Source organism: Equus caballus, chromosome 15, assembly GCF_041296265.1.
Source record: "Equus caballus isolate H_3958 breed thoroughbred chromosome 15, TB-T2T, whole genome shotgun sequence".
Classification (NCBI taxonomy): Eukaryota; Metazoa; Chordata; class Mammalia; order Perissodactyla; family Equidae; genus Equus; species Equus caballus.
The window spans coordinates 52,780,463-52,804,491 of NC_091698.1; the positions used below are offsets into that span (position 1 = coordinate 52,780,463).

Below are 24,029 nucleotides of genomic sequence, written 5' to 3' on the forward strand. Positions count from 1 at the left end.
AGCTCAGATGCTTGTCATATTTGCGGTCGCGCGACTCAGCGGGCTGTGCGCGCGCTGCGCTGGCCGCCGCCTTTGTCACTAGCCGCTCCGTCATTTGCATGAGTATTTTCTGGAGCGTGAGGGGATTGCTGGTGGTTAGTTGTGGTCCCCTGGCCGGAGTGTCTCTTTCCCTCTCCCCTTCGTTTTAAGCCTCTCCTTAAGAGAAAATAAAGGGCGCGCCGGCCGGAGAGGGAGCCGTGGGCGGCGCTGCCACCCGGCGCCTCGCGTGCTCCGCCTGCCCCTTCCTGCTCCTCCGGCGGCCGGGGCCCGCTCCACATTTATCGCGCCTCCCGGGACCGCCGGGGGAGGGGGCGGGGCCGGGCTGCGGAGGGGCGGGGCCAGGCGACGGGCGGGGCCTGCTGAGCCCGGAGCCCGGAGCTCGCGGGAGGCTCGCTGGCCGCACGTCACTCCTGCACGGCGAGTGCTGGAGTACGAGCTGCCGCTCGCTCGGTCAGGGCGCCCCCTCCGCCCGCCTCCCGCTTCCTCCTCCGCTGCCTGCAGCCGCCGCCGCCGCCGCCGCCTCCTCCTCCACCATTGTATAATGCTCCGAGCGCGCAGGCACAGGACGGCGGAGTCTTAGCTTCGGTCTCGCCTCCTGCCCGCTCCCCGGCGCCACCCTCGGGCCCCCGGAGCGGGGGACTCTGCATGGAGCGGGAGTAGCTTGAGGAGTGGGCAGAAACCCCTCCTGATGCGTTAGTTCCCAGGTGGAGCTGCATGTGGTAAGTTCTCCCGGCGCCGGGCTGGAGGGGATCCTCAGATGCGCTGGGCTCCGGATGAGTGGGGGGCGGCACTGGGACCCGGCCAGGGCCGGGAGAGCTCGGGGGCGGAGGAGGGACCCGGGCGGCCGCGAGGGTCTCGGGCGCCTGGTCGAGAGGGACCTGAGTTGGAGCAGGTACCAGGAGGAGTGCTGCCTCCCGCCGCTTCCCGGCCCGGCGCCCTTGGACCCCTGTGGCCGGGTCCGGGGACCCCCAGCGTTTGCGGGCAGATCTGCTGGGGGAAGGGCAGGGGACGGGCAGTCACGGACCGGGGTCAGGAGAGGGTCGGGAGCTAACCAGAGCTCAGCAGTGGGAACGAGGGAGCTTGAAGCTGTCGCTTTTACAGCTGGGATGTGTGTGCGTGTTGTGTCGGTTGTGTTGTTGTGAACGTGCGAGACTTTTTTTTTTTAAGGCTCGGATTGCTGGCGCGAAGGCTCCTTCACGTCTGAGTTCCGTGGCTGGCTTTGCATCCAACTTGCTATAGTGTGTTTTTGTGAGTTTCCCTGTGTTTTTAGCTTAAAAACATCCCTCTCTACCCTCTTTTCGCCCATGCCTAAGTGAATTGATTTTGAATATATTTGTATGTTAAACGTAATGTCTCATTGGTGTTTAAGTTAGAAATCTACAAGTCATCTTGGTGGTGACCGCCTATGACTGAAAGGGAGGGGGCTGAGGGGAGCCAGCTGTCCCAAGCTCTGGACTTTGTACCATCAAGACAGAGGGTGCCGTCAGAGGGCCATTGTAGCGAGAAAATCATAAATTGTTCTTTCTTTTTCTTGGGCATGAGTTATCTTACCTTTAGTAGAAGTAATAGTAATAGATTGAGATGGGAGTAGAGTTTGGGGTTTAGTCTTAAATTTCACAAAAAGATTAGATGTAGTTTGTCTTAGAATAACTTTCTGCTTTCAAGCTAGGTAGTTTCAGGATGTTTCAGGAGGTGGAAAGTAAGTTTTTACAGGCACCCAATGGGGAAGGGCAATCAGCAGGATGAGAAATCCAGCGTCAGACTAGAGCAGTTTTTATTTGAGTCGAATTGGGCAGCCCCAGTTGGTCTTCAGGAAGATAGTAAATGTTTTCAAGCTTTGTTCATGAAATATGCTTTTTTGATTTCCCAATGTATGTTAAGAAATATCCATAATGTGTGTAAACAGCCTAGAAGTTGTGGTAGCCAATAGGATCCCTGAGGCCTTAAGTGTTCAAAGTAGCCTTTTATAATTAGGGGCTAGTCTCTGACAAGAGTGAAGTGGGCTCTTGGCTCCACTCAACCCCTGGAGGACAGTCCACCTGAGGGCCTCCGGGTTGTTTTGGTGATGGGGGGTTAGTTGCTGGGCTAACCAGGAGGCCTGTCTCACCCCAAGAGCTCCTCCCATTCCTGCCCCTTTTTATAGCAGTCTGTTCTGATTTCAGTGTGCTAGGGTGTGCTGTGTGGATGAAAATACCCATCTTAAGATCGCAGCTTCTGGCATGAGCAAGAATAGCTTGTTCATGGGTCTCTGCTTTCCTGTTCATTTTATCAATTTCTTCATGGAAAAAAAAAAGGAGAGAGAGAGGGACAAATGTTAGAAAGTTTTCCTTTAGCTTCAAGCTTTTTGATTTACTTAGAGGTATTATATGCTAATGTAAAGTTGTGTTCCTCAGGTCTGGAACCCTTTAAAATAATGTTTACTTCTTTCCCCTCCTCCTAATTAAAATGTGCATAGGCATGTTGCTCTCAGGTGAGAAATCTTATGAAATGGATTTGACAGCCTTTTTTTTTTTTTTTTTTTAAACGCTCAGCTCTGTTCCTGGCTTTATTACAACAGGTAGGAGAGAAGAGTCACATTTTATGATACCAACCAAGTGTGTGACAAAAGATATCCTAGGGAACAGTTTTATTGTCCGGAGAATGTCACAGCTTAGGTAACAGTTGCTCAGGCTTGTTTCTCTTAAAAAACTAAGAAAAGGATCTTCAAACAGATTTAGAAAATCGTTAGACTCCTATTTTCTGAATTGTCTCCCTTGAAAGCTTTTTTATTTAATTGAGAAGCTGAAACATAAATTTTACCCAGTTGCCATGTACTGAATTATTAACAATGAGCATATAAAATGGTATATATTTTGATATTTTAAAACACACTCAGATTTGTGTAGCAGCTGATAGCTTTTGGCATCTACTATTTTAAACGGTGCTCTAGTGGCAGAATAAAAGTTACAGCGCTGCTTTAGAAAGCGCACACACACATAACAGATAAAAAGGTATAAGGGATGTTGAAGATACATATACAAATACATCAAGATTTTTCTGTCAATAAGTAAAGTAGCATATTACAAATTATCAGTATCAAGTTAAACTATAAGTTTACCCTCGGTCAAAATATTTGACATTTTAGTAATTAAGAAAGGTAAAAGCTACAGCAGAAAATTGTAGAGGTTTCTTTTGCTGGGGTTTCTTGTTAAAGAACACTAGTAAAGGCATGAAGCTTTATTTTATATTTCATTTATATCAGAAAAATCAAGATGACTTTGTCAATATTATATATAGATAAAAAACATGTCTAGGTAAATATGGTATTTAGGAGTCTGAACTTTAATTGACTTGCAGAATTTTTTTAAGGCTTTGTTGCTACAGAAATTTCGTGTTTACTGTTAATGGCATATCCTATAGGAGATAGCTGTAGGTGCAATAGTTTCTTGGCAAAGGAAAGAGAGAGAGAGAGGTGCCTCTGATTACTGAGTCCAAAGATCAGGTGGATGGTAAAGGCACCAGAGGGCAAGCTCCACTTCTAAGTGAAAATCGCCTCACAGTAAGAGTAACACCGCCTTCATTGGTCTTTTTATTAATTAATACTGATCCGCAGAACATGAGAATCTGAAAATGCTGTGGCCACTGCCTATGTACAAATCATATATTTTCTACCTACTGTTAATAATTATTCCTTAAACAGTTGACAGAAACCCACAAGCTAGGACTCCTGCTTAAGAAGTGTGTGGATATTTAATTTACTTTTAATATTCTTGAAGGAAATAGCTACTAACCAAAGTTGGCATATTTTTTTTTAAGTATTGTCTCCAGTGGCCAGTGCAGTTGGTATTAAAGGCAAACTTCTGCCCTCTGTGCAGATGCTAGGAAACCCTGTGAACAGAGCTGTCCCCTGGAGCGCCCATCACTCATTGTGTGGAGCAGTGTCTTTCTCCATGAGCTCTGTGTGGCAGTTCATTCTTTGTATGAATCTGTGAATGGCATATGTCAGGCCAATAAGACGACATTCCTATTCTGGGTAATAAATAGATGCCTTGTTGTTTTTTTTTTCTTGAAGATCATGAGACAAACAAAACATGCTTGGCTGTCTAAAAATTTTCTTTGAAATACAAATAAAAATTTCAAAATAAAAACATCACAATATCTTTGAAAACATATGATTTCTAATAGGATAAAAACAGATGCTTACCATTTAAACAAGCACCACATACAGACAATGCAAACTCCCTTTTGGAAATTCTGCTGTCTTTGTGGTGTGAAGGCTTCTAAAGCTGGAAAGGCTCGTTCGTCTCCTCTGGAGCTCTGCTGTCCCTCATCTGAACTTAATCGGAGGTACCTGCCCGGAGTCACTGAAGCAAACACCACAATTTGATTTATCTGTTTTAGAAACCGGGATCGCATAAGCTGTATTCTGCACCCACTGCAGCTTTCAGTTCAGAATGGAGCCAGCATCTGCTCCCTTGTCTGGCCTCCTCTTACACTTGCTCGCTGTGTGTCCAGAGCTGGCCCTGCCTCTGAGCAGGGACAGCAGAATGAGGGGTGAGTGTGCCCGGCTCGGCACTGCCCCGAGTGGAGAGTGGAGCAAGCTCTGTGGATGTGTGGGGTGGGGGCTGAGGGAGGAGAGTGGAGGACAGAGCGGAGCCGACTGTACAACTGCTACAGCAGGTCTGACTAGTTTTAGGTGCCCAAAGGCAGCTTTGTTTCTCCAGTAACTCCAGGTAGCAGCAAACCTAGGTTCTTAAAACTAAGTCATGTCTGTGTTACTGTCTTTTTTTGTCTCTTTGCAAAAAAACCTGTAGCTTGGCGGAGTTACTATTTAATTCTAAGCTGTTTTCCTTTTAAAATCTGCATAGGCAGCTAACTGAGAAGAAGATGCTAAACCAGGCATTTTTGTGCTTCTAAGGAGTTTCACGTAGAATAGTGAAGGGGAGGGGATTCTGGGCCTTAAGGATACACACACACACACACACACACACACACACAAACACACACGCTTACAGTGAGCTGTGTGAACCTGCCGAACAAAAGTAAAAACTGCCACTTGAATATGCCATGGTCAGAAAATTAAATACTAAAGTGTCACTTGCTGCAGATCGACCTTTAGCCCCTCGCTCTCCTCGGCCCTGGCAGGCTGCTTATCACTCCACGCCACGCCGCGGCTCCTGGGCTTTGAGCGAGCCTGCTGGAGTACCCCACCCTGGTGTTCAGAAGTGTTGCCCGAGTTAAACTCAGGGAATCTGAAAGTCCCAAGGTCATCTCACACCAGAACAGGTTTGCATAAAATTCTAGCCACACTCACAAGATAACGAGGTGGCAACTATTTTAAACTGATCCTCCCTGAGTGGTTATCCCATTTTATAATAATACGTGATACAGATTTGCTTTTCAGATTTCTTTCCTTTTGTGAGGAGGGAACTTCCATGTACGTGTGTACCTCTGTGTCTTCCCTGCTGTCATAAGAACCGATCTGGCTGAGGAATTTGAGCGCTGTGGTCTGCAGCTGAGGAAGAAAGTTTCGCACTGCCTCTCTGCTTGTCATGATCCTGGTGCTGGACTTTTCTGAACAGTTTTTAAAACAGACTGATTTTTAAAAATATTTTTTACCGTATTCAGAAATATGAAATGAAGTAGATTTCACTTGGTGATGATTGCTAGCTATCTGACATTTGTTGGTTTACAAATTCAAAATGTAGATTCCTCAAGTGGCACCTGCCTTCTAGCTTCTAAGATCCTGATGGGAGGCTGAATGGACTGTCAGGGGCTGGCAAGTGAGGTGGGCTGGGGGCAGCCTCTCCTTACAGATCATTGAAGATCATTGAAGTTGAAATATTATGAGGTAGTTTCCTTAGGAAATAAATATTTATTATATTCAGTGTGGTACTCTGCTTATTTTTATTGTATTTGACTACATGACTTTGCGTAAAGTTCTATGGGTCGTTAATTGTCAATACACAGAAGTCCTCTGGAAGAAATAAATACATTTTATCTCAAAATAGCGCGAGGTAATTATTTAAAAAAATAAGTGGCTACTGTATTTACAAAGTATCATTCACTGCCCTCAAGTTTACTTTGTATTCTCATTTCCTTTTTCTACTTTGTGAATTATTCAAGTAAATGATATGAAATTTAAATTGTCTTTGTGAAACCTTGTCACTAGCCTGCCTAATTCTCAGAATTAACTAAAATAAACATTCTGAATAATTATGTTGCTTACATGGGACAAATATTTACATAGCAGAATAGTTAGTTCCTCCTTTTTACATGTCTCTTAAGTATATTTCTATTATCCTATACCTTAAATTTTTATACTCGTGTCATATTGTGGAAACTTGAAAATTTTCTTCTAAAGTATCCAGATTTAGAGGGGCCATCCTTGTGGCCGAGTGGTTAAGTTCGTGTGCTCCACTTCAGTGGCCTGGGGTTCACTGGTTCGAATCCTGGCCACAGACCTACACACTGCTCATCAAGCCATGCTGTGGAGGCATTCCACATAGAAGAATTAGAAAGACTTACAACTAGGATATACAACTATGCACTGAGGCTTTGGGGAGGAAAAAAAAAAAAAGAGGAAGATTGGCAACAGATGTTAGTTCAGGGTCACTCTTCCTCACCAAAAAAAAAAAACAAAAAAACACGGGATCCACATTTAGACTGTACAGCACAATTTTTAATTTTCTCAGTAAGTAAAGAAAGAAATAACATTTCTCTGATTTTCCTCTTTAGACTGCATGTGGAAGTTAAAAGATTAAGTACGTTCTGTATTTGTGAAGAATATTTTATAGCATGTCTTCTTTTAAGTGATTTTTCACAGTAATAAAGCATTCCAAATTTGAAAGCAAAGAAGATTAAAAACTAATCATAACCTTTAAGAAACACTTCCATGAAAACACTTCCTGATGTGGGATACTAAGTTTTTGTTAGTTTTATTCAGTGGCAAGTAGTTGGCTAACAAAATCTAGAAGGCAACCTCTTATTTTAACTAGGATTCAATTTTATTTTTCATGGATTTGTTCTAACAAATTATATTTACATGTTTTAGTGTGACTGTTTTATATATCTGATGGCTCTCTTGAAAAAAACAACTGTCAAATACTTCTGGCAAAGCATTTGGTTTCTACCCTAAGCCATTTTTCCCCTGACATTGTTTCTGAAGGGTCTCTAGTGTGAGGGGAAAAACAAGGTATCTTTGGGGAAAAGATGCTACAAGAGCGTTGAAACCAGAATCCCATCCAAGCAATTAGAAATAGAGGAGAAAAAAATATTTTCATTATGCACGGGAATGGGGGTGGGGCGAGGCTGGCTAGCCTTTACAGCACATAATCTTAAGGGAAAGAAATTCATATCTAAGAATCCCTTACCTTAATGATAATGAGGCTTTAAATTCAGCATGCTAAAGATGGGTTCCTGGTACCAAATTAGTTTGAAGTAGATAATTTAAATGATTATAATAATATATTTATTGAAATAATACTGTAATATGTTCATATTTACCAAGTTTCAAGTGGAGAGATTGGTGATAAATAGTTCATCTCTTATGAACATTATAGTTGAACACGCAACTCGTAGAACCTCAACTTGTAATTTGAATAGAAAGAATTCCAGCAAGTAGTTATACAGTAACTTGCTTCATTCTCTCTCTCAGGTTAACCATGTTACATTTTACAATTAAATGGCTCCTCCCCAATATTCTTTATGAAGTTTTCCCAAATCAGTGCCTGAAGCCATATCTGTTCAGCCTGGAGGTAATTTCCTGTTATTAAGAAGCAATAGGATTATTGAAGGTTTTTCTGTGCCAGTAAAATTCTTAGTGCTAACCTTGAAACCATTGTGTGGTTGGGAGTCTGCTTGAGGGCTCCCACTGGAAATTCTGAACCATTGGCTTCTTCAAGTGCACGTCTTATGACTTGAGTTGTGTGTGTGTTGTTGTTTTTTCTCACTTTAGGAGTCCTCTACGGATTTTAACCATGGTTTTTGAAACATGTGTTGCTTACATACAGGCAACAACCTTTTCTACATGCCAGTATTTCCAGAGTTTGAACTATAGCATAATATAATTTAGTTTGGACTTGGCAAGGCCCCTGACTTGCTTAGCAGTGTCCTGTGGAGACCTGAATTTGGGAACAGTCTTGGAAATGTGTCTACTTGGAGAGATTTGTAGGTAGAAAATGCAGTGAGTAAGCAGACTTCAGGAGTATTGCTCTGCTTTGCCCCCTTGTGGCTGGATGTGACATGCTGTCGTTCACAGCTTAATAGGAGTTCCTTCTTGTGCCGGGGGTGCTTGTTTACATAGAGATTCATAGCTTTCTTCTGTGGACAGTAACCTATCAGGTTAATATAATAGTTCTCGCTGAGGGTATAAATAATTTATTGTGCATATTTGATTTTTTTTAATTTGTAGAATTTTAAAAATATGTTTTGGTGTGTTGTGTTTCTTTACTTTTTTATTATGGAAAATTCCAAACATACTCAAAAGTAAAGAGAAGAATACAGTGCACCCCCTTGTACTTATCACCCAGCTTCCACAGTTATCAGCATTTTGTCAATCTTGTTTCACCGACATGGCCACTTTTTTCCTGGAGGATTTTAAAGCAGATTCCAGGCATCATAGATTGTATGTTTTTGTTAAACTTAAGTTTAGAAACTGTATAATTCTACTCAATCTTCTAAGTGTGCAGTGCTTTTAGCCAGAATTCTTGGGTAAAGTAAAAGAATTGTTAGCATTTCTATTGTCTGGAAGAAGGTGAGTGGTGTCCCCAGCTTCATTTAGGAGTTAGGTTTAAAACCTAAAATTTCCAGCCGGTGGAGAGACCAATAAGCCAGGATATTAGAAACATTTTATACTACTTAACAGTTACATTCTTAAAAGCCTGTTTTTCTTTCCAGATGTTTATTAACAAGGCCATAATTTATTCAAAGAAATATTTATTTGAAACATTCTCTCCCAGAATTAGACTCTATTTTGCCTACTAATTGCAGTTAGGTGTCAACATTTTAAAATTTTCTTTTCTTTTTCCAAGAGAAGAGATTATACTTGACAAACCAACAGTATCAGAAACTGTCTTCAATTTAATAGAAGTATGTAAAAATCCCGAGAGGGAAAGCTAGAGTTTCTTAAAATATGGACTTTAGAAGACATCCCAAACAGTGAAAGTTGTTTTTTTTTTTTTTTTAATTTACTTAGAGGTCGACTTCCTGGCCGAATTTCGGTTTATCTCGAGGCTTTGAGACGCTGTCAGGGAGGCAGGCTTGTCCCCGGCCGTCCCCGTCGAAATGCAGTGTGATCGTGAATAAACAGCCGGTGCGGTGCCCTGGGCCCAGCCCCCGCGGCGGGAGAGCCGGGAGGAGGCGCCGGCGGCAAACAGTGGTATCGGGTTACAGCTCCGGAATAGCGCCCAAGCGCGCTGAACTGGCTCAGTCTAGCGACTGGCTTCATAATTACATTGCTGATTTGTTAGGGAAGGCTTTGTCTTACTTACCAATTAGCATGGATGTTACTGCGGGGACTTCATCCTAGATGAGCTTTGGTTTAAAAAGCACAAGCTCCTCTGATCCGGGCAGCTTTAGGAGTTCTGTTACTAACACCCTCCTCCCTTGTCTTCTGGGAGCCCTCGCCCTGGCTGTAAATAAGCCCAGAGGCTTTCTCCCCTTTGGAATTTTACCCCTGCAGTCTGCCATTCCCCTGGGCCCCAGGCAGGCACTTTGGGGTGTGGAGGCAGCCTTTGGGAGAGCTGGTCCCCCTCTCCCCACCCTCCTGGAGGCTCACGGAATCGCCGCCCTGGCACTTTGTGGAGGGCTGTCAGTCCTCCTGCGCCAGCCACGGTGCAAAGCACACCCCTGGGCAGCACACCCCTGGAGGCCTGGCCTGCTTTGGTTAGCTGTCTCTGATCCCACCAGCACCACCACCTACTCCCCACCCCTGTCCTTTTCAGGGTGGCCTTTTTGTTCTCTTGGTGTGTTTTGTTGTTACTTAGGAGAGGGAAGGTGTTAAAAGCATAGACATTATCAGATTTCTGACTCCTGTGCGTTTCTTAAGGTGTAATATTTTATCAGTGTAAAAAGTTGTCCTAGCAGACGTGGCTTCCCCCCGTTGAAGTAGGATTGGGTTTTTCCTTCCTGCCTGGGCATTGCTGTGTGACAGTCTGACAGGAGAAGAACCGTTTCTCAGAATCCTGCCCTGTGGCTGGCAGGAGGTGGCCTTTGTTAGGAAGAGAGGCTCTCCATTTGGACCACCTCAAAAGCAGGGTCCAAAACACATCTGTGGGCAAGTGGATGGGGTGAGGAGAGAAGTGAGGTTGTTCTGTATTTCAGAAGTTGTCTCAAAACCCCTTCTGGCCGGCCTCTCTCTGCGTCTCAGAAGTCTGTCACACGCACAGAAATTTTGCCAGGGGCGCTTCTTTCTTCTCCCACCACCCCCAAGAGAAACCGAAAGAACATGTGTGTGTGTTTCCACTTAAGGGGCTTGGGGTTGTGGCGGCCCAGGATGTCAGAGTGAGGAAGTAGCCTCTGCCAGCCTCATCGAAGACACTCGTCACACGTCTTCTCTTAGCTTCCATTTTCTTCAAACAAGGTAGATCCATGACGACAAATCATTGTTGGGAATTGTTGGTGTTACTGTAAATGCTTCATTTTTATGATTTTTAGTGTCAGCATCAGCACTTCTGGACTCTTCAGCAAGCGGCGGTCACACCAGTGGTCACATTGGATGGTGTCGTTGAAGAGATTAGGGATATGGCTTCATAAAGCTCTCCTTTGAATTAGGAGCCTTTTTCTTAAGAACTATTAACTAGTGTTTTAAAAACATTTCTATTGGGGGCCGGCCCCATGGCCGAGTGGTTAAGTTTGCGCTCTGCTTTGGCGGCCCAGGGTTTTGCTGGTTCAGATCCGGGGCGCAGACATGGCCCCGCTCATCAGGCCATGCTGGGGCAGCGTCCCACATAGCACAACCAGAGGCACTCACAACTAGGATGTACAACTGCGTACTGGGAGGCTTTGGGGAGAAGAAGAAAAAAACCATTTTTATTAAAGTACCACATGCATACACAAGTGTGCACAGATCCTAAGGCTACAGGCCAGTGACTTATCCCAAAGCAAACAGCAGTGTCTTTGCCACCCAGGTGAAGAAGTAGAATGTGACCAGCTCCCCAGAAGCTGTGCGTCCCGGTGGTAACTACCTTTCCCCGATGGCAGGCACCGTGGCTTAGTTCTGCCCTGTTAACTGACTTTTAAAACACATCACTCAATCATGAAGCCTGCTACACTCTGAGAAGGGAAGACACTGGACTTGTAGTTGTTATTCACTAGTCCAAAAGGAAATTGGAACAAGCGCTTGAAAATGTACATGTGGTACAAACCATTTGGGCCTTTTTAGGTGTTTCCAAGAAATGGCTTCCGGGATCCCCCATCCTGTGCTGTGTCCTGACAAGCATCGCTCTACCCGAGTGGTGCTGAGCTGGGAGCCATTTCCACGGCCTCCCAGGTGTGCCGGGTCAGCTGCCTCCCCACATCACTGCCTTTTGATCATGTGGTCAGTCACACCTTCCCCAATCATTTCCTCGCTTCAGAAATTGGGACTGAGGTATCAACTTTGACCCCCTTTTAAAGACCTTTTGTAGCATGAATTCCCTGGATGCTGAGTAGGACAAGATGGAGGGTTTTCCTTCTGTCTGGAGTAGTGACTATTGTTTGGGATGAATTGGGTTAAAGCATAATGCAGTCCTTTACATCTTTTTTGCCTGGCACAGAGTCAGAAAGCCATGGGGAGGGCTCCCTGTTCAGGCCTCTCACAAGCCCCAGCAGTGAGGCTGCCGGCAGGGGCAGCACAGCCCCTCCGTGAGCCTGTCAGTCAGCAGCCAGCAGGCTGGGGCCTCTAGGAAGCACCAGTGGGCACTGAGGGCTGTGGTGAGCCTGCAGCTTAAAGCAGTAGGTTTTGCAAAAACAAACATAGGTACAGACAACAGATTGGTGGTTACCAGAGCTGGGGGGGTATAGAAGGTGGGCAAAATGGGTAAAGGGGGTCAGTTGTATGGTGATAGATGGAAATTGCACTTTTGGTAGTGAGCATGCTGTGGTGTATACAGATGTTGAATTATAATCTTGTACACTTGAAACTTATGTTATAATATTAATGTTACCTCAATTTAAAAAAGCGGTGGGCTTTGTTGTCATTAGGCTTACAGAAGTGGTAGTTTACAAAAGTAGATTTACTATTCTTAATTTTAAAATCATAACATTTTGACAGTTCAGATAACATTAAAGGAGAGTGATTTTTTTAAAAAATTCAAAGGCATAGGCTTTACGTAGTTGAAAGACATTGAGTTAAAAAGAACTTTTCTGATCGCTTGTTTTTCTTAATGTTGGCATTTTTTGCCTTAATGGCTTAAAAATATAAAAGCTGTGAAATGTTACCCTGTAACACATAGGTACTATCTCAGTTCCTTTTTGGACTTTGGACATAAGGCCTCACTGCTGTTCCCTCTAAGATCACAGCAAGAAGAGTCTGGGTCCCACTGAGCCAGTGGGATCTGATGATCAGTCTGAGAGGCTGAGCTTTGTCGTTAAAATTGAGCTGAAGACATCTTAATTCTACATGGAGTGTTTTTTTAAGGTCAGTTGCCGTCACAAAAACGCCGTTCATTTCTTTCTAGCTTAGACACAAACAGGGAAGACCTTCCGGCTGAAGATTAATTGAGTAAAGAAAGATATTCTCAGGCTTAAACACAAAATGGCCGCATGGGGAAAAGAGGAAGTCATGGTTCTCGAAGTGAGGTCCTCAAACCAGCATCACCTGGAAACTTGTTGGACATGCAGATTCTCAGGCGCCCACACCAGACCTGCTGAGAACATTGGGGAGTGGGAGGGCAGCATTCTGTGCTCACAAGCCCTCCAGGTGAGTCTGATGCTCACCGAGTTCAAGAACTAGCGAGTGAGACAGAGGCATTCACCAGAGCCCTCTGAGCTGGAGCTGCCCTGCCACCTTCTGCGCCTCTGGTCCTAGCGCATTTCCTTGCCCAGGTCCACTCTGTACAGCAGTCACCTCTGAGGCCCGTTAGCTCTCCCCTTTCTCATGCCCTCCCTCCCATGCACAGATCACACTCAGGGCCAAAGACACACACCCCTCCCATCTTTCGTTTTATCACTCTTCTCTGGCAGTCCCTCAGTGTCTCTTCCCGTTGTTTCCATTTTACCATTCATTTATTCAGCAACGATTTATGGAGCATCTTCTCTGTGTCAGGGACTGCCCTATCCTGAGGATGCAGAGATGAATGAAACAGTCTCTGCCCTCGTGGGGCTTACTGTCCTGAGTGGAAAACAGACATTAAGAGACAATCCCACTTTAAATATAGATCTCAAATCCTGTCTCCAGAAGCCTCCCCGATCCGCCTAGTCTGTAACAGTCTCGGGTTCCTCACCATGCGAGTCCCTCGGACTCTGGCATTGTAGACTCCCAGATAGGTACTGTCGTCTTCTGTTCCTCTGGTACTTCTTCTGCTCAGGAATCTCTGAGTGGCATTGGTTACCTGTGATCATTTGCTCAAGCAGGTTGTAGCTTTTCAGGGCAGGGTCCTTCCTGGGGAAAGCTGCACACTTGAGAGCCAGATTTGGTGTATAGAGAGAGTTTTATTCAGTATTAAACTTCCTGGAAAACTCCGGAAGAGAAGTTTTCATTTCTGTTGCTACCCATGAGTTTTGATCTTTATTCTCAAAACTGTTTGCTGCAGTTATAGTTGCTGAAATTTATGCAAAGAAAGTCAGAGTGCTAGGAGTTTGTTTCTAACAAGTGTATTGGGGAGGAGGGTGTTTTATCTTGCACCGTATATTAAGAGCCAGTGGAGAGTGCCTGTGGTTAGTTTTAGGCCCAGTTGGGTGGGCAGAAAAGGGAGGGAACACCCACCTCACTCCTCCATATGGGGGTCTCTAACCAGCCCTGAAGCTCGGGTCCCTTTTGGGACTTTGACTGAAAGATTGGGTAGAAAGCACGGGCTTTGGGCTCAGGTCTTCACAAGCCAAGGGAGGAGACACAATGGGGTGTCAAGCCTCAGGGCGGCCTAGAAACCGGACTTGTCACAAGCCCCGCCTTTCAGTGAACTCCAGGCCATCATCCCGAGTCTGTGTTCCACAATTGGGGGCCCTTCAGGCCAGAACAGCAGATGCCCCCTTCACTAGTGTTACCTTGAAGCCTGCAGTGAGCCCCAGCCATTGCTTCATCTTCAGACTGCAGCCTAGCGAGGCCTTTTAAAAGGTCACGTGCCTCTCCAATAGCGTGCTTAAAGAGCTATTGTTATTTCTTGGAGTGCCTGAGGGAAGCGGCTTCTGCGGAGCCAGCCGGCCTTGGCGTTGGCCAGCCAGCACTTCAGGCCCGAGACCCCGCCTGGCTTCTTGCCGTCGGGTCCTCGAGAGGCTGGCTGTCCTTCTTTGAATGGTGCCCTGCTCCCAGAGGTGGGTGTTCCTACAGCCCTGGGAGGGAGCGCTCTTCTCACCGCCCTCCCGCTTCTGGGAGTGGGAGCACTTGACTCGAAACTGTGTTCCACAAACATTGGGAAAATTTTAATGTTTTAAGACTTTTAAATTTTTTAAAATAAAAATGTGGACTAGATTTTATGTTGCATGTTACTCCTTTCTATAAGAATTTAGATAGAATTAGGATTACAAATCAAGATTGTGTGGATTTTGCAATCTTACTGGGTGTGTGCAGCCAGTTTTGCCTCATAAAATGAACCAGAGAAATGAGGGCAAACTTGCTTTGAGACATACTCCATCATGGGTCCTATTTACACATTTGAAAAGCATCCAAGATTCGATTTGTCTAAATATTCCTGCTCACAGATCTTGCTTACAAGGGGCCCTCCTCCTTCCCCTTCCAGACAGCATTACAAATGTTTTATCAGGCTTTTCCCAAATCATTAGGATTATCACACAGCTATGACCAGCTGGATCCTTCTAATTGGAAATTAGGTGCTCCCCACATTGACATCTCTCTGCAAAGATCTCCACAGATCTCCTTCAGCTGTGAGAATTCGGCTAAAGGCCTGGAGGACTGCGTGCTTATCAGATATCTCAGTTCTGTAGATTCAGTGATTATTTCTAGAGAAATGTGAGTTATTGAGAAAGTCCTGTTGTTTATTTTGGCAGCAAGTCTTCAAGAGACAGTTCTATATCGAGACCAAAAGAAAAAAGTCTTAGCCAAGTGTTACCTCTCCTCCAGAAAACCAAGAAAAATTGAAAGTGGCGCTGAGCTTACTAACCTGCTTTTAGTTGTGACTTCAGTTTACATTTTAGGACAGTGCTTCTCAAACTTTCTGTGATGAAGGACCATTTTGTTTGTTTCCTCCTTCATAGACTAATATTTTAGTGAAACATAATAAAAACAGTCACTAGGAAATGAGATTAAAGGACAGAGACGTTAAAATAGAAACCTCGTTTTTAAATTAGATTTACAGACATACAATTACTCTGTAAATTTTCTATAAAAGTTTTTAATTAATACAGTATCTCTACTTACCTCATCATGGACCACACTTTGAGAAACACTGTTTCCGAGGGTATGTGTATGCATTTTTGTGTTCTCACACGCACATTTAAATGTATTGGATATGATCACATTATTCCATAGAATGCACGTCATCTAACAGCTTCATATGGGAATTAAGTGTACCTTAGTGAGCTCTTTGGCAAAAGAGGAAGCTTTCTGGAAGCAAGTATGTAAATGCTTAAGTTGTAAGCAAACACAAATAGTATAATTGTGAATACAGTTCTCTGTTTGAAAACAGTTGTCCGGTAACACTTCTGCATAAAGTGGAAAAGTATTTTGTAATGTGAAATGAATCACCTTCTCTGATTCGCTCCAAGTTGCACAGGCACAGAGACTCGAGACAGGAAGTGTCCTGGGCGACGTGTGAGCAGCGGGAAATGTTTCTTTCATCTGAAGTATTCGATAAGCAAGTTGTTCCTATCACCCTTCCTTGCCTCGGAGAGCAGTTAATTATGGGACTGGTCTTTGGTCCTAGTGATTGACAGCCATTTTCTTAATGTTTACAAAATGAGAGAAAGTGTTTCAGACAAGTAATTCCACATTCTTTATGAGCATTAACAAATTCTCAAGCTGAGTCTGACGTTGACGGGTTGCAGCTGTCTCCTTTCTCTCCTGGAGACTGAGGCACATGAAGGCAGTCCCCCACACCGCCCCATGAGACTTGTGTGCCAGGCTCTCTGGCCACCTGCATGTCTGGCCCCCTTGAGGGACAGTGTGGCCTCCTTTAGCAAAGTGTCGGAGGGAAGTTCTGTGAAGTTTTCTTATAGTTAGCCTTCTTCCTTTGGGGTGAGACTCATAATTCAAAATGATACTGAGGTGTGGGAGAAGATACTCAGCCCCGTGAAGACCAGGCTTTATCCGTCTGCAGGATTCCGCGCTTTCTGGCCCGTGCCCAGGACAGCAGAGATGCGGAATGAGGTAGTAAAGGATTGACTGAGGCGCCGTCAAAATCAGCTGAAGCAATTCAGTGAAAGGCGAGTCACTTTTAGAAGAAAAATTGGATCACTGTACAGCACTCACTTGTATATGAAGATACGAGAGTGAGTGAGTGGCACTGAGGAGAGGATTAACACGCATCTATGGGTAAGTGTCGTAGAGGAGGTGAGGGAGAAGGCAGGGGCCAGGCTTAATTAGAACCACGTCTCCCCCTCTGGACAACATAAGGACAGCTTTCCTGATTAAATGGGTAGAAGGGAGGTCTGTGAGGCAAAGGGCAGTGGACTTGAGATTGTTCTGTTCAGTTGGTAGAAGTTCTGAGAAGAGGGACCCCTCTCCAAAAGGCGCAGCCAGCTGAGGACGTCCTCACTCAGGGCAGAGCAAGAGGCGAGGCAGCCAGGCTGTGAGCCTCAGGTGAGGTGGGGCGGGAGTTAAAATGCAACCCATTCCCAAACGCTCACGTTCTGAGAGCCGAGCTCGTCGCTGCTTCGACATACATCTGTATCTGTAGGTATTTTGTTATGAGACATCTCAAGTACCCAAAGAGCAATGCTTATAATCAGGGCAAATTACTTTTTAAATTAGTCCAGTGGCATTCAGTCATAACTGCACACAGTGAAATCAAGTCATGGAAAAACTCGGGCTGGGAAATCCACATTCCTCCTCTTGATTCTAGACTGAAAAGCTGTGGCAGGTCAATCACACTGGTCATTTAACACAGGCCGAGTGCTTTACCACATGTCACCAAACAGACAGAAGGACTGTATGCATAATGAGCAAGGAAAAGGCACATTGAAAGCACACACAGTTCTGCCCAAATTGTACCTCTTCCCCCTTCTCCAGCTTGGTTCTTTTAATTGTTCAAGATGTGGTCAACCTGTAATCTCTGACACCTTTATCTCTTTAGGTCCTAGCATTGTAAGTGTTTTCTTGAGCTTTAAAAATAAATGGGTTTGGGGGAGGGAAATTGAACCTGCATAGTAATGTTAGGCATGCAAGCGAAAGCAGGCACACGAGCTGAGAAAGTCAAAATCACGGTTTCCATGGTAACGTTTAACTTGTCTGTGTCGTACACATTTCTCAAGAAATATATTCACCAGACTACCTAGTGATAAAAATTGCTCCACCGGCATACGAACGTAGATTTCCCAATTCTCTCTTATTCCAAAAGGTCTTCCCCCAGTTAATCAGTCTGTTCTCACTAACCATGGGCAAGGAATTGAAGTCCAAGTCCTGACCTCTGAATCAGCGTCTTTGTTTTACGGTGGGAATTAGCTTTCGGGTGATTAATTCCGTTTCCTCCCTTTCTCCTTTGCAGATATATGTTGGGTAAAGGAGGAAAACGGAAGTTTGACGAGCATGAAGATGGGCTGGAAGGCAAAATCGTGTCTCCCTCCGACGGTCCGTCCAAGGTGTCTTACACCTTACAGCGCCAGACTATCTTCAACATTTCCCTTATGAAACTCTATAACCACAGGCCCCTCACAGAGCCCAGCTTGCAGAAGACCGTGCTCATCAACAACATGTTGAGGCGGATCCAAGAGGAGCTCAAACAGGAAGGCAGCCTGAGGCCTGTGTTCCCCGCCTCCTCCCAGCCGGCCGACTCGCTGAGCGACAGCTACCGAGAGGCCCCGGCCCCCCTCAGCCACCCCGCGTCCCCTTCTGCGCACCCCTGCGACCTCGGAAGCACTACGCCCCTGGAGGCCTGCCTCACCCCGGCCTCGCTGCTCGAGGACGATGATGACACTTTTTGCACTTCCCCGGCCATGCCGCCGGCTGCTCCCGCCAGAGTCTCCCCTCCAGCCCTCCCACCGGAGAAGGACAGCTTCTCCTCGGCCTTGGACGAGATCGAGGAGCTCTGTCCCACATCTACCTCCACCGAGGCCACCACCGTGGCAGTGACTGACAGCCCGAAGGGGGACTCCAGCGAGTCCAGCCTCCAGAAACCCGAGGGGCTCCAGGAGGGCCGGCCTGACGACTCGAAACTGATGGACTCTCTACCCGGGAACTTTGAAATCACGACGTCCACAGGCTTTCTGACAGACTTGACCCTGGACGACATCCTGTTTGCCGACATCGACACGTCGATGTATGATTTTGACCCCTGCACGTCCACGTCGGGGACAGCCTCAAAAATGGCCCCGGTGTCCGCCGACGACCTCCTCAAGACTCTGGCTCCTTACAGCAGTCAGCCCGTCGCCCCGAGTCAGCCTTTCAAAATGGACCTCACAGAGCTGGACCACATCATGGAGGTGCTCGTCGGGTCCTAAGACCTGGGGACCCGGTGACTGTGCCCATCCAGACCCTGCCAGCGTCCCACACCCTGACAGCTCTCCGCACTGTGCATGCACCCTTGCTTGCCTTTTTCAGAGAAAACGAAACATTTTACAAAAGGATCACACTAGTTTTTGCTTTGAGCAGAGTTGGAGTGCCTTCATCCAAGTACGACCACTTTTAATATGCTTTTCGGAGTGGTTCCTCAGAGACCTGCTACCCTGGAATAGGAAAGAATACATTGGAAGACAATGTTGCTATGCTGAATGACAAAAATAAACAGTTCAAGTGAAGCACAAGGAATAAGTTGGAAAAGCTGTAAATTGCATGTGCATATTTGTCTATTTTTTCTATAAGTTTTATTGCAAGAGGTAAAAAAAGAAAAAAAAGAAAAAATATATATATATTATTTAGATAATCTCAGTACCTTTTCTGGCATTTTCGCCCTGTATAGGTTGACTTGGCAATTCAGCCTTTTTAGAGGCATTAACTACTCCTCATAAGTGTTGCATTTACATGGCTGTTTAGAAACTGCTGCCCAAATTTATTTTATATTTTTGTACAGATTCTGCAGTTTATGATATTGTTTTTCTAAAAACAAATGCTGTTTATACATATGAGATAGCTATTTTGATAGGATTTGCTCACCTAGTTCCTGCAAACTTCAGATGTACAAGTTGCACTTGTACTTTTATAGAGTTGTAATGTTTTATATGTGTTTGGTGCAAAGAGAAAATTGGATCAAATCAGTCTGCAGTTGATGTCCCCAAATGCAAACACACACACACACACACACACACACACACACACACAGTGCTTTAAGGAAGGGCCAGGCGATATCACACCCAAATTTCAGGAGCACCGACCCCCTGGCATGAACACCCGCCAGCACGGTGACTTCCGGAGCCAGAGCCACGTCTGCTCATCAAATTTTCAGTCAGCGGTTGGCGGGAGACAACTGTCAAGCTCGGGGGGGTTTAAGTGATGGTTCTCTTTAGCTTCCTCTTTTGAGAGGAAGGCTACCGAATACTCACTGTATCTATGCCAAGTTTGCGCTTTTAATTGTTTTTATTTTTTTTAAACGAAAACCCAAATGTTTCCCTTTTTGGCGTAATTTTTATGATGACGTGAAATTTTACACGTGAACAAAATTTTATGAAAAGCAACCAACCTCTTCACGGAACTAAACCGTACCGCAATGCTTAAGGCTCGTAAAGAAGAAAATCTTCCCCCAGAAGGCATCCATCATGTCGCTCAGTTGTCTTTTGCAGCTTCCCTTCCCTAGAGCTCTCATTCCCTCTGTTGCTAAGTGCTGGAAATGGCATCTTCATGATCACCACAGTGAGCTCTGCTCACCTTGGCTCAGCCTGGGGTGCACTCGTGTAACTCTTGAACCTGGAGTCGGTCCCATTACATCACGGCTTCCAATCTGGTTACTTTCTTGAATCAACTGCTTTAACTACACTTTGCAAGGCTGTTTTACCCCAATACACAGACAGGACCTTCTGTGCATGTTTCTCCTCCTCCCCCTCCCCCGCCCCCCCCAGGACACTTGAGAAGTAGCTCTTTGTTCCTAGCGGTGTACATTTAATTTTAAAACATTTGCAATGTATCATGCCTGTTGCCGAAATTGTTTATGGCCTTTTCGTTTCGTTTTTTTTTCTTTCTTCCAATGGTACTTTAGCTGGTTACCACCTATATTTGTTGAAATGCAGATGGCTTCTTTAGGAATAACTTTTATATTTATTTAAGAATTTTTAAATTATGGGATTTGTGTTGTTGTTGTTGTCTTTGTTGTTGGTCATTTGTCAATATTGAGTCACCAATTCTGCTCACTTCTTGCCATGGATAAAATTGAGTCTTTCTGGCCAATTAAAAAAGTCAGCTTTATAAAATGGCACTTTAAACAAGCCATAGATAGTTTTATTTTTATAATGCACATGGGGAAGTAATTACATTTGTGATGAAGGAACTGCTCATCTAAGCAAAAGATTCGTGTATGATATGATTGAATCTTTCTACATTCTAATTTACTTCCCCCCCCACTTGAATGTGTTTTTAAAGGCTACTTATCAACTCAGAACAGTGAGAAACGGATCAAATTGCACCTGTTCCCCTACAGCCCACCTCCACCGGAACACCTCGTGCTGCTTCAGATGTGTCACCTCCTTTGGTAGGACTAGGGACCAGATAGCGAAGGTGAGGGTTGTTGTAGATGCTTCCGGTGTCACTGTGCCTGTCCGTTTTAAGAGCTTCCTTTTCCTATGGAGAACAAGTCAGTGCAGACGCCATGCTTTTGATAACTGGAAGACCCAGCCGACTCACCCCCTGCCGCACACATACACATACGTGCACACACACAATAGTGTTGATGATGCCCAACAATAACAGGCTAAGGGCGGCTGATCAGCCATTGTTAAAGGCTGATTTACAGTAACTTAGAACAACTGTACTCTGGGTGGATTAGCAAATCGTGTGTTTAAACAAATCCCATATGTTGGGCAACAGTTCAGATAAGCACAGCGAAGTGTTGCCCAGACGTGGTTCTCCGACTCTCTCGTGTTTGTAAGGCTGGGCTTCAGAATCAAAACAAAACCCTCGAGAACAGCAGGCAGATGCTTTTTAACTCTGGATACTCTTGCCGTAAATGCTTGATATTCAAGGTCTAATGGGGAGGATAGGGGAAGTTAGTGGCCCATTTTAAAAGAACAAAACCATCAAGTGTTCAAGTTATCTTTGTGTCTTATTTTTACAAAGTGATGTCCCAACAGGGAAGAACGTGAGCCTGTGTGCCATCTCCGAGTCCCAGTCTGACTGTGGGACGTGCTTCCAGATGCCACCTGGCAGCAGTGCCCTCCCGGTGCTGGAGGACATCACGTGGCATTCAGTAAGCCAGGCAGGCAGTTTGAGGTGCCTTCATGAGAAAGACGTGCCGGGTGGGGCTGGGAGAGGACAATTATTGACAGTGATGTGCAATGAAGTGACAAGACGAGAGCAGAATAATAAGAGCTTTGAATTTGAAGTGATTTTTTTTCATAAGTTATTTATTCCTTTTTTCTGTGTAAATATATTTATTTTACTGTGGAGCTCTAACAACATCTGGATCGTAACATGTGCAGAATGTATGGTAGGAATGTATTCTCTTGTAGGAATGTCAATCTGTATTAAAAGGGGGTCCGAGCCAGACCCCTGGGTCTTCTCATCGTATGCACAGTCCACATTCATTTTTACTCTCTTCTCTAATATGGGTCTATTTGAAATATGCAAAAGGTATGGATGAGGAATGTTTTAATACCTCCAAATTTTTAAGAAAATCAAGCATCAAAGGGTTGATATTTTTAAACATGTTTCTAGTAGCACTTTCTCTTTATGACAGACGGGGCCACCACACTGACACCCTTGTTCACATCAGAGGCTGAGAACGAGCTGGGCCCCTGCTCCACCTCCAGTGTCTTTATCAATTAAGCTTTTGATGGCCATAGCCCCTCGGAGCGTCCCAGCGGCCCTGAGGTCAATCAAGGAAAATTTCTTAAGTAAATAAGCTCCAAAGAGCCAAAGTATCAATTTACGGATCGTTTTTAAAGCCTAAATTTATTAGCCACCTTTGTGGTAAACAATGAATTATGAATCCCGCAGGGCAGCCTTCTTAAATGACAGATGTAAAAAAACAACTAAGAGACTCTGCTTTGTGCAGCGATTGTCCTTCTCCATATGAATTGTCTTAATTTCAAAACCTTGCTGTTACAAATTGGACCTTTATACATTTTCTGAAAATATTGAAAAGAGCTTATTTAACCCGTTCTGGCTGTAAATGGTTAACTTCCTGGTACCTGCCAATGGCAGCGAGGTGCGTGCGTCCTGCTTGTGTACAGTTGTTTTCAGTGCTTCTAAGAACGAGTCTAAATGGTTCTTGAAAATTGGCCAGGATCAAATGCGATTGCAGACAAAGCCAATAAAAATTTTGGACATCTTTTGGGGATAACAAGTTTAGAAGAGAAGTGCAATCCATACAAGCAAACAACCAAGATTTTGGAAAAGATGTACATAGTGGTGTGTTTGGTGCATGGTGTTTTGAGGAGGGCTTCTGTCAAAAAAGGAGGTGTAACCTTTCCCCCACAGACCTGAGAGCTGTGCCTTTTCTATGCAATATTACAGACGTTACATCGGAACCCAGATGGCTGTATTCACGTGTAGGTTTGGGCTGTAATCTAAACAATTGGACAGATTAAATGTACATGGAAATGAGCAGTCTTACTTTTGTAGTTTTATATTATACAATAAACAGTTAAAAGATGAGTGAGGCGCGTGTGCAGTTTCCTTCTCACCGGAGCTCGGCCAGCTCGGATGTCAGGAGTCGTCGTGTTCCCTCTGCTGGAGGTGGAGCTGGGGACCTTCTCATGCCTCTTGGTCTCAGACACACCTTTCTCTCCTGGTTCTCCCTTGCCTCTTGGGCCTTTCTCCTTGTTCGAACTCTGCTCCCCCAACTCTCTGTAATCATTTTTGTCCAGGGTTTGGTTGGTCAGTGACCAGCTCTTTGACCAGCTTGCTGTGCCCAGGGGATCTGATCAACTCGGGACTCTGAAAACTTGCTTCCAGCTCCTGCCTCTCTCCCGAGCCCTGGACTTAAGCATCTGCCAGGCCGTGCCGTCTCACCCTGAGCGCATTCTAAAACAGCCTCATTTCCCACTGGGATGATCCTTCCCCTTTGGGCCCCTCTTTGGCCTTGTCACCTTCCTCCCAGGTGTGATTCTGCTGCCCCCACTCCTCCAATGCCAGTCATCCTGTTCCCGAATATTCACAGGTCCCCCACCACCTCCTTTCCATCCCTACCACAGCTTCCCCAGCTCAGGTCCCCTTGTTGCCTCCGATCACTGCACCTGCTTCCTAGCTACTCTACCTGCCGCCTTTGTTTCTCTTACATCCTTGGTTCGAGAGTCAACGTTTCAAAGCGCCAGTGCCGCACGCGTTTGCTGCACCTCCTCCAGCAGCCCCCTGTGATTTATACAACTGGCCCTGCTCCCCCCCATCTTCAGAGGTTAATGGAGGAGATCCTGTGCATCCTCCTCGGCAGCTGGCCCATCTTTGATGGAGTCGTGGGATCCAGCCTTGCCTAGTCCAGGCAGTTCTGGGCCACCATACCAGCTGGCTAGGGGAGGGGGCTGGGTGTGAGGGACCTGGGAAATGAGGGTTCCAATCAATCAGCAATGGAATGTGATGAGGGAGGAGTGTTGGGGAGGTGTTACAGGTTGAGCTGTGC

The 24,029-nt window shown here is 45.3% G+C and overlaps 1 protein-coding gene across 4 annotated transcripts in view; it reads left to right on the forward strand.

Moving 5' to 3' along the window:
* Window positions 1-23,068, forward strand: part of SERTAD2 (SERTA domain containing 2) — a 114,721-nt gene extending 91,653 nt beyond the window's left edge. Inside the window, exons 1-3 of one of the 4 annotated variants that reach the window (XM_023618989.2) lie at window positions 441-758; window positions 16,431-16,645; window positions 17,817-23,068. In XM_023618989.2, coding sequence (XP_023474757.1) covers window positions 17,821-18,768 — 948 coding nt within the window. In that variant the 5' untranslated portion in view covers window positions 441-758; window positions 16,431-16,645; window positions 17,817-17,820 and the 3' untranslated portion in view covers window positions 18,769-23,068. Of the gene's footprint in view, window positions 1-379; window positions 759-16,430; window positions 16,646-17,816 lie in introns of those variants that run through there. The other 3 variants (XM_070235366.1, XM_005599937.4, XM_005599938.4) reach the window with 3 other exon arrangements.
* Window positions 23,069-24,029: the final 961 nt, after the last annotated feature.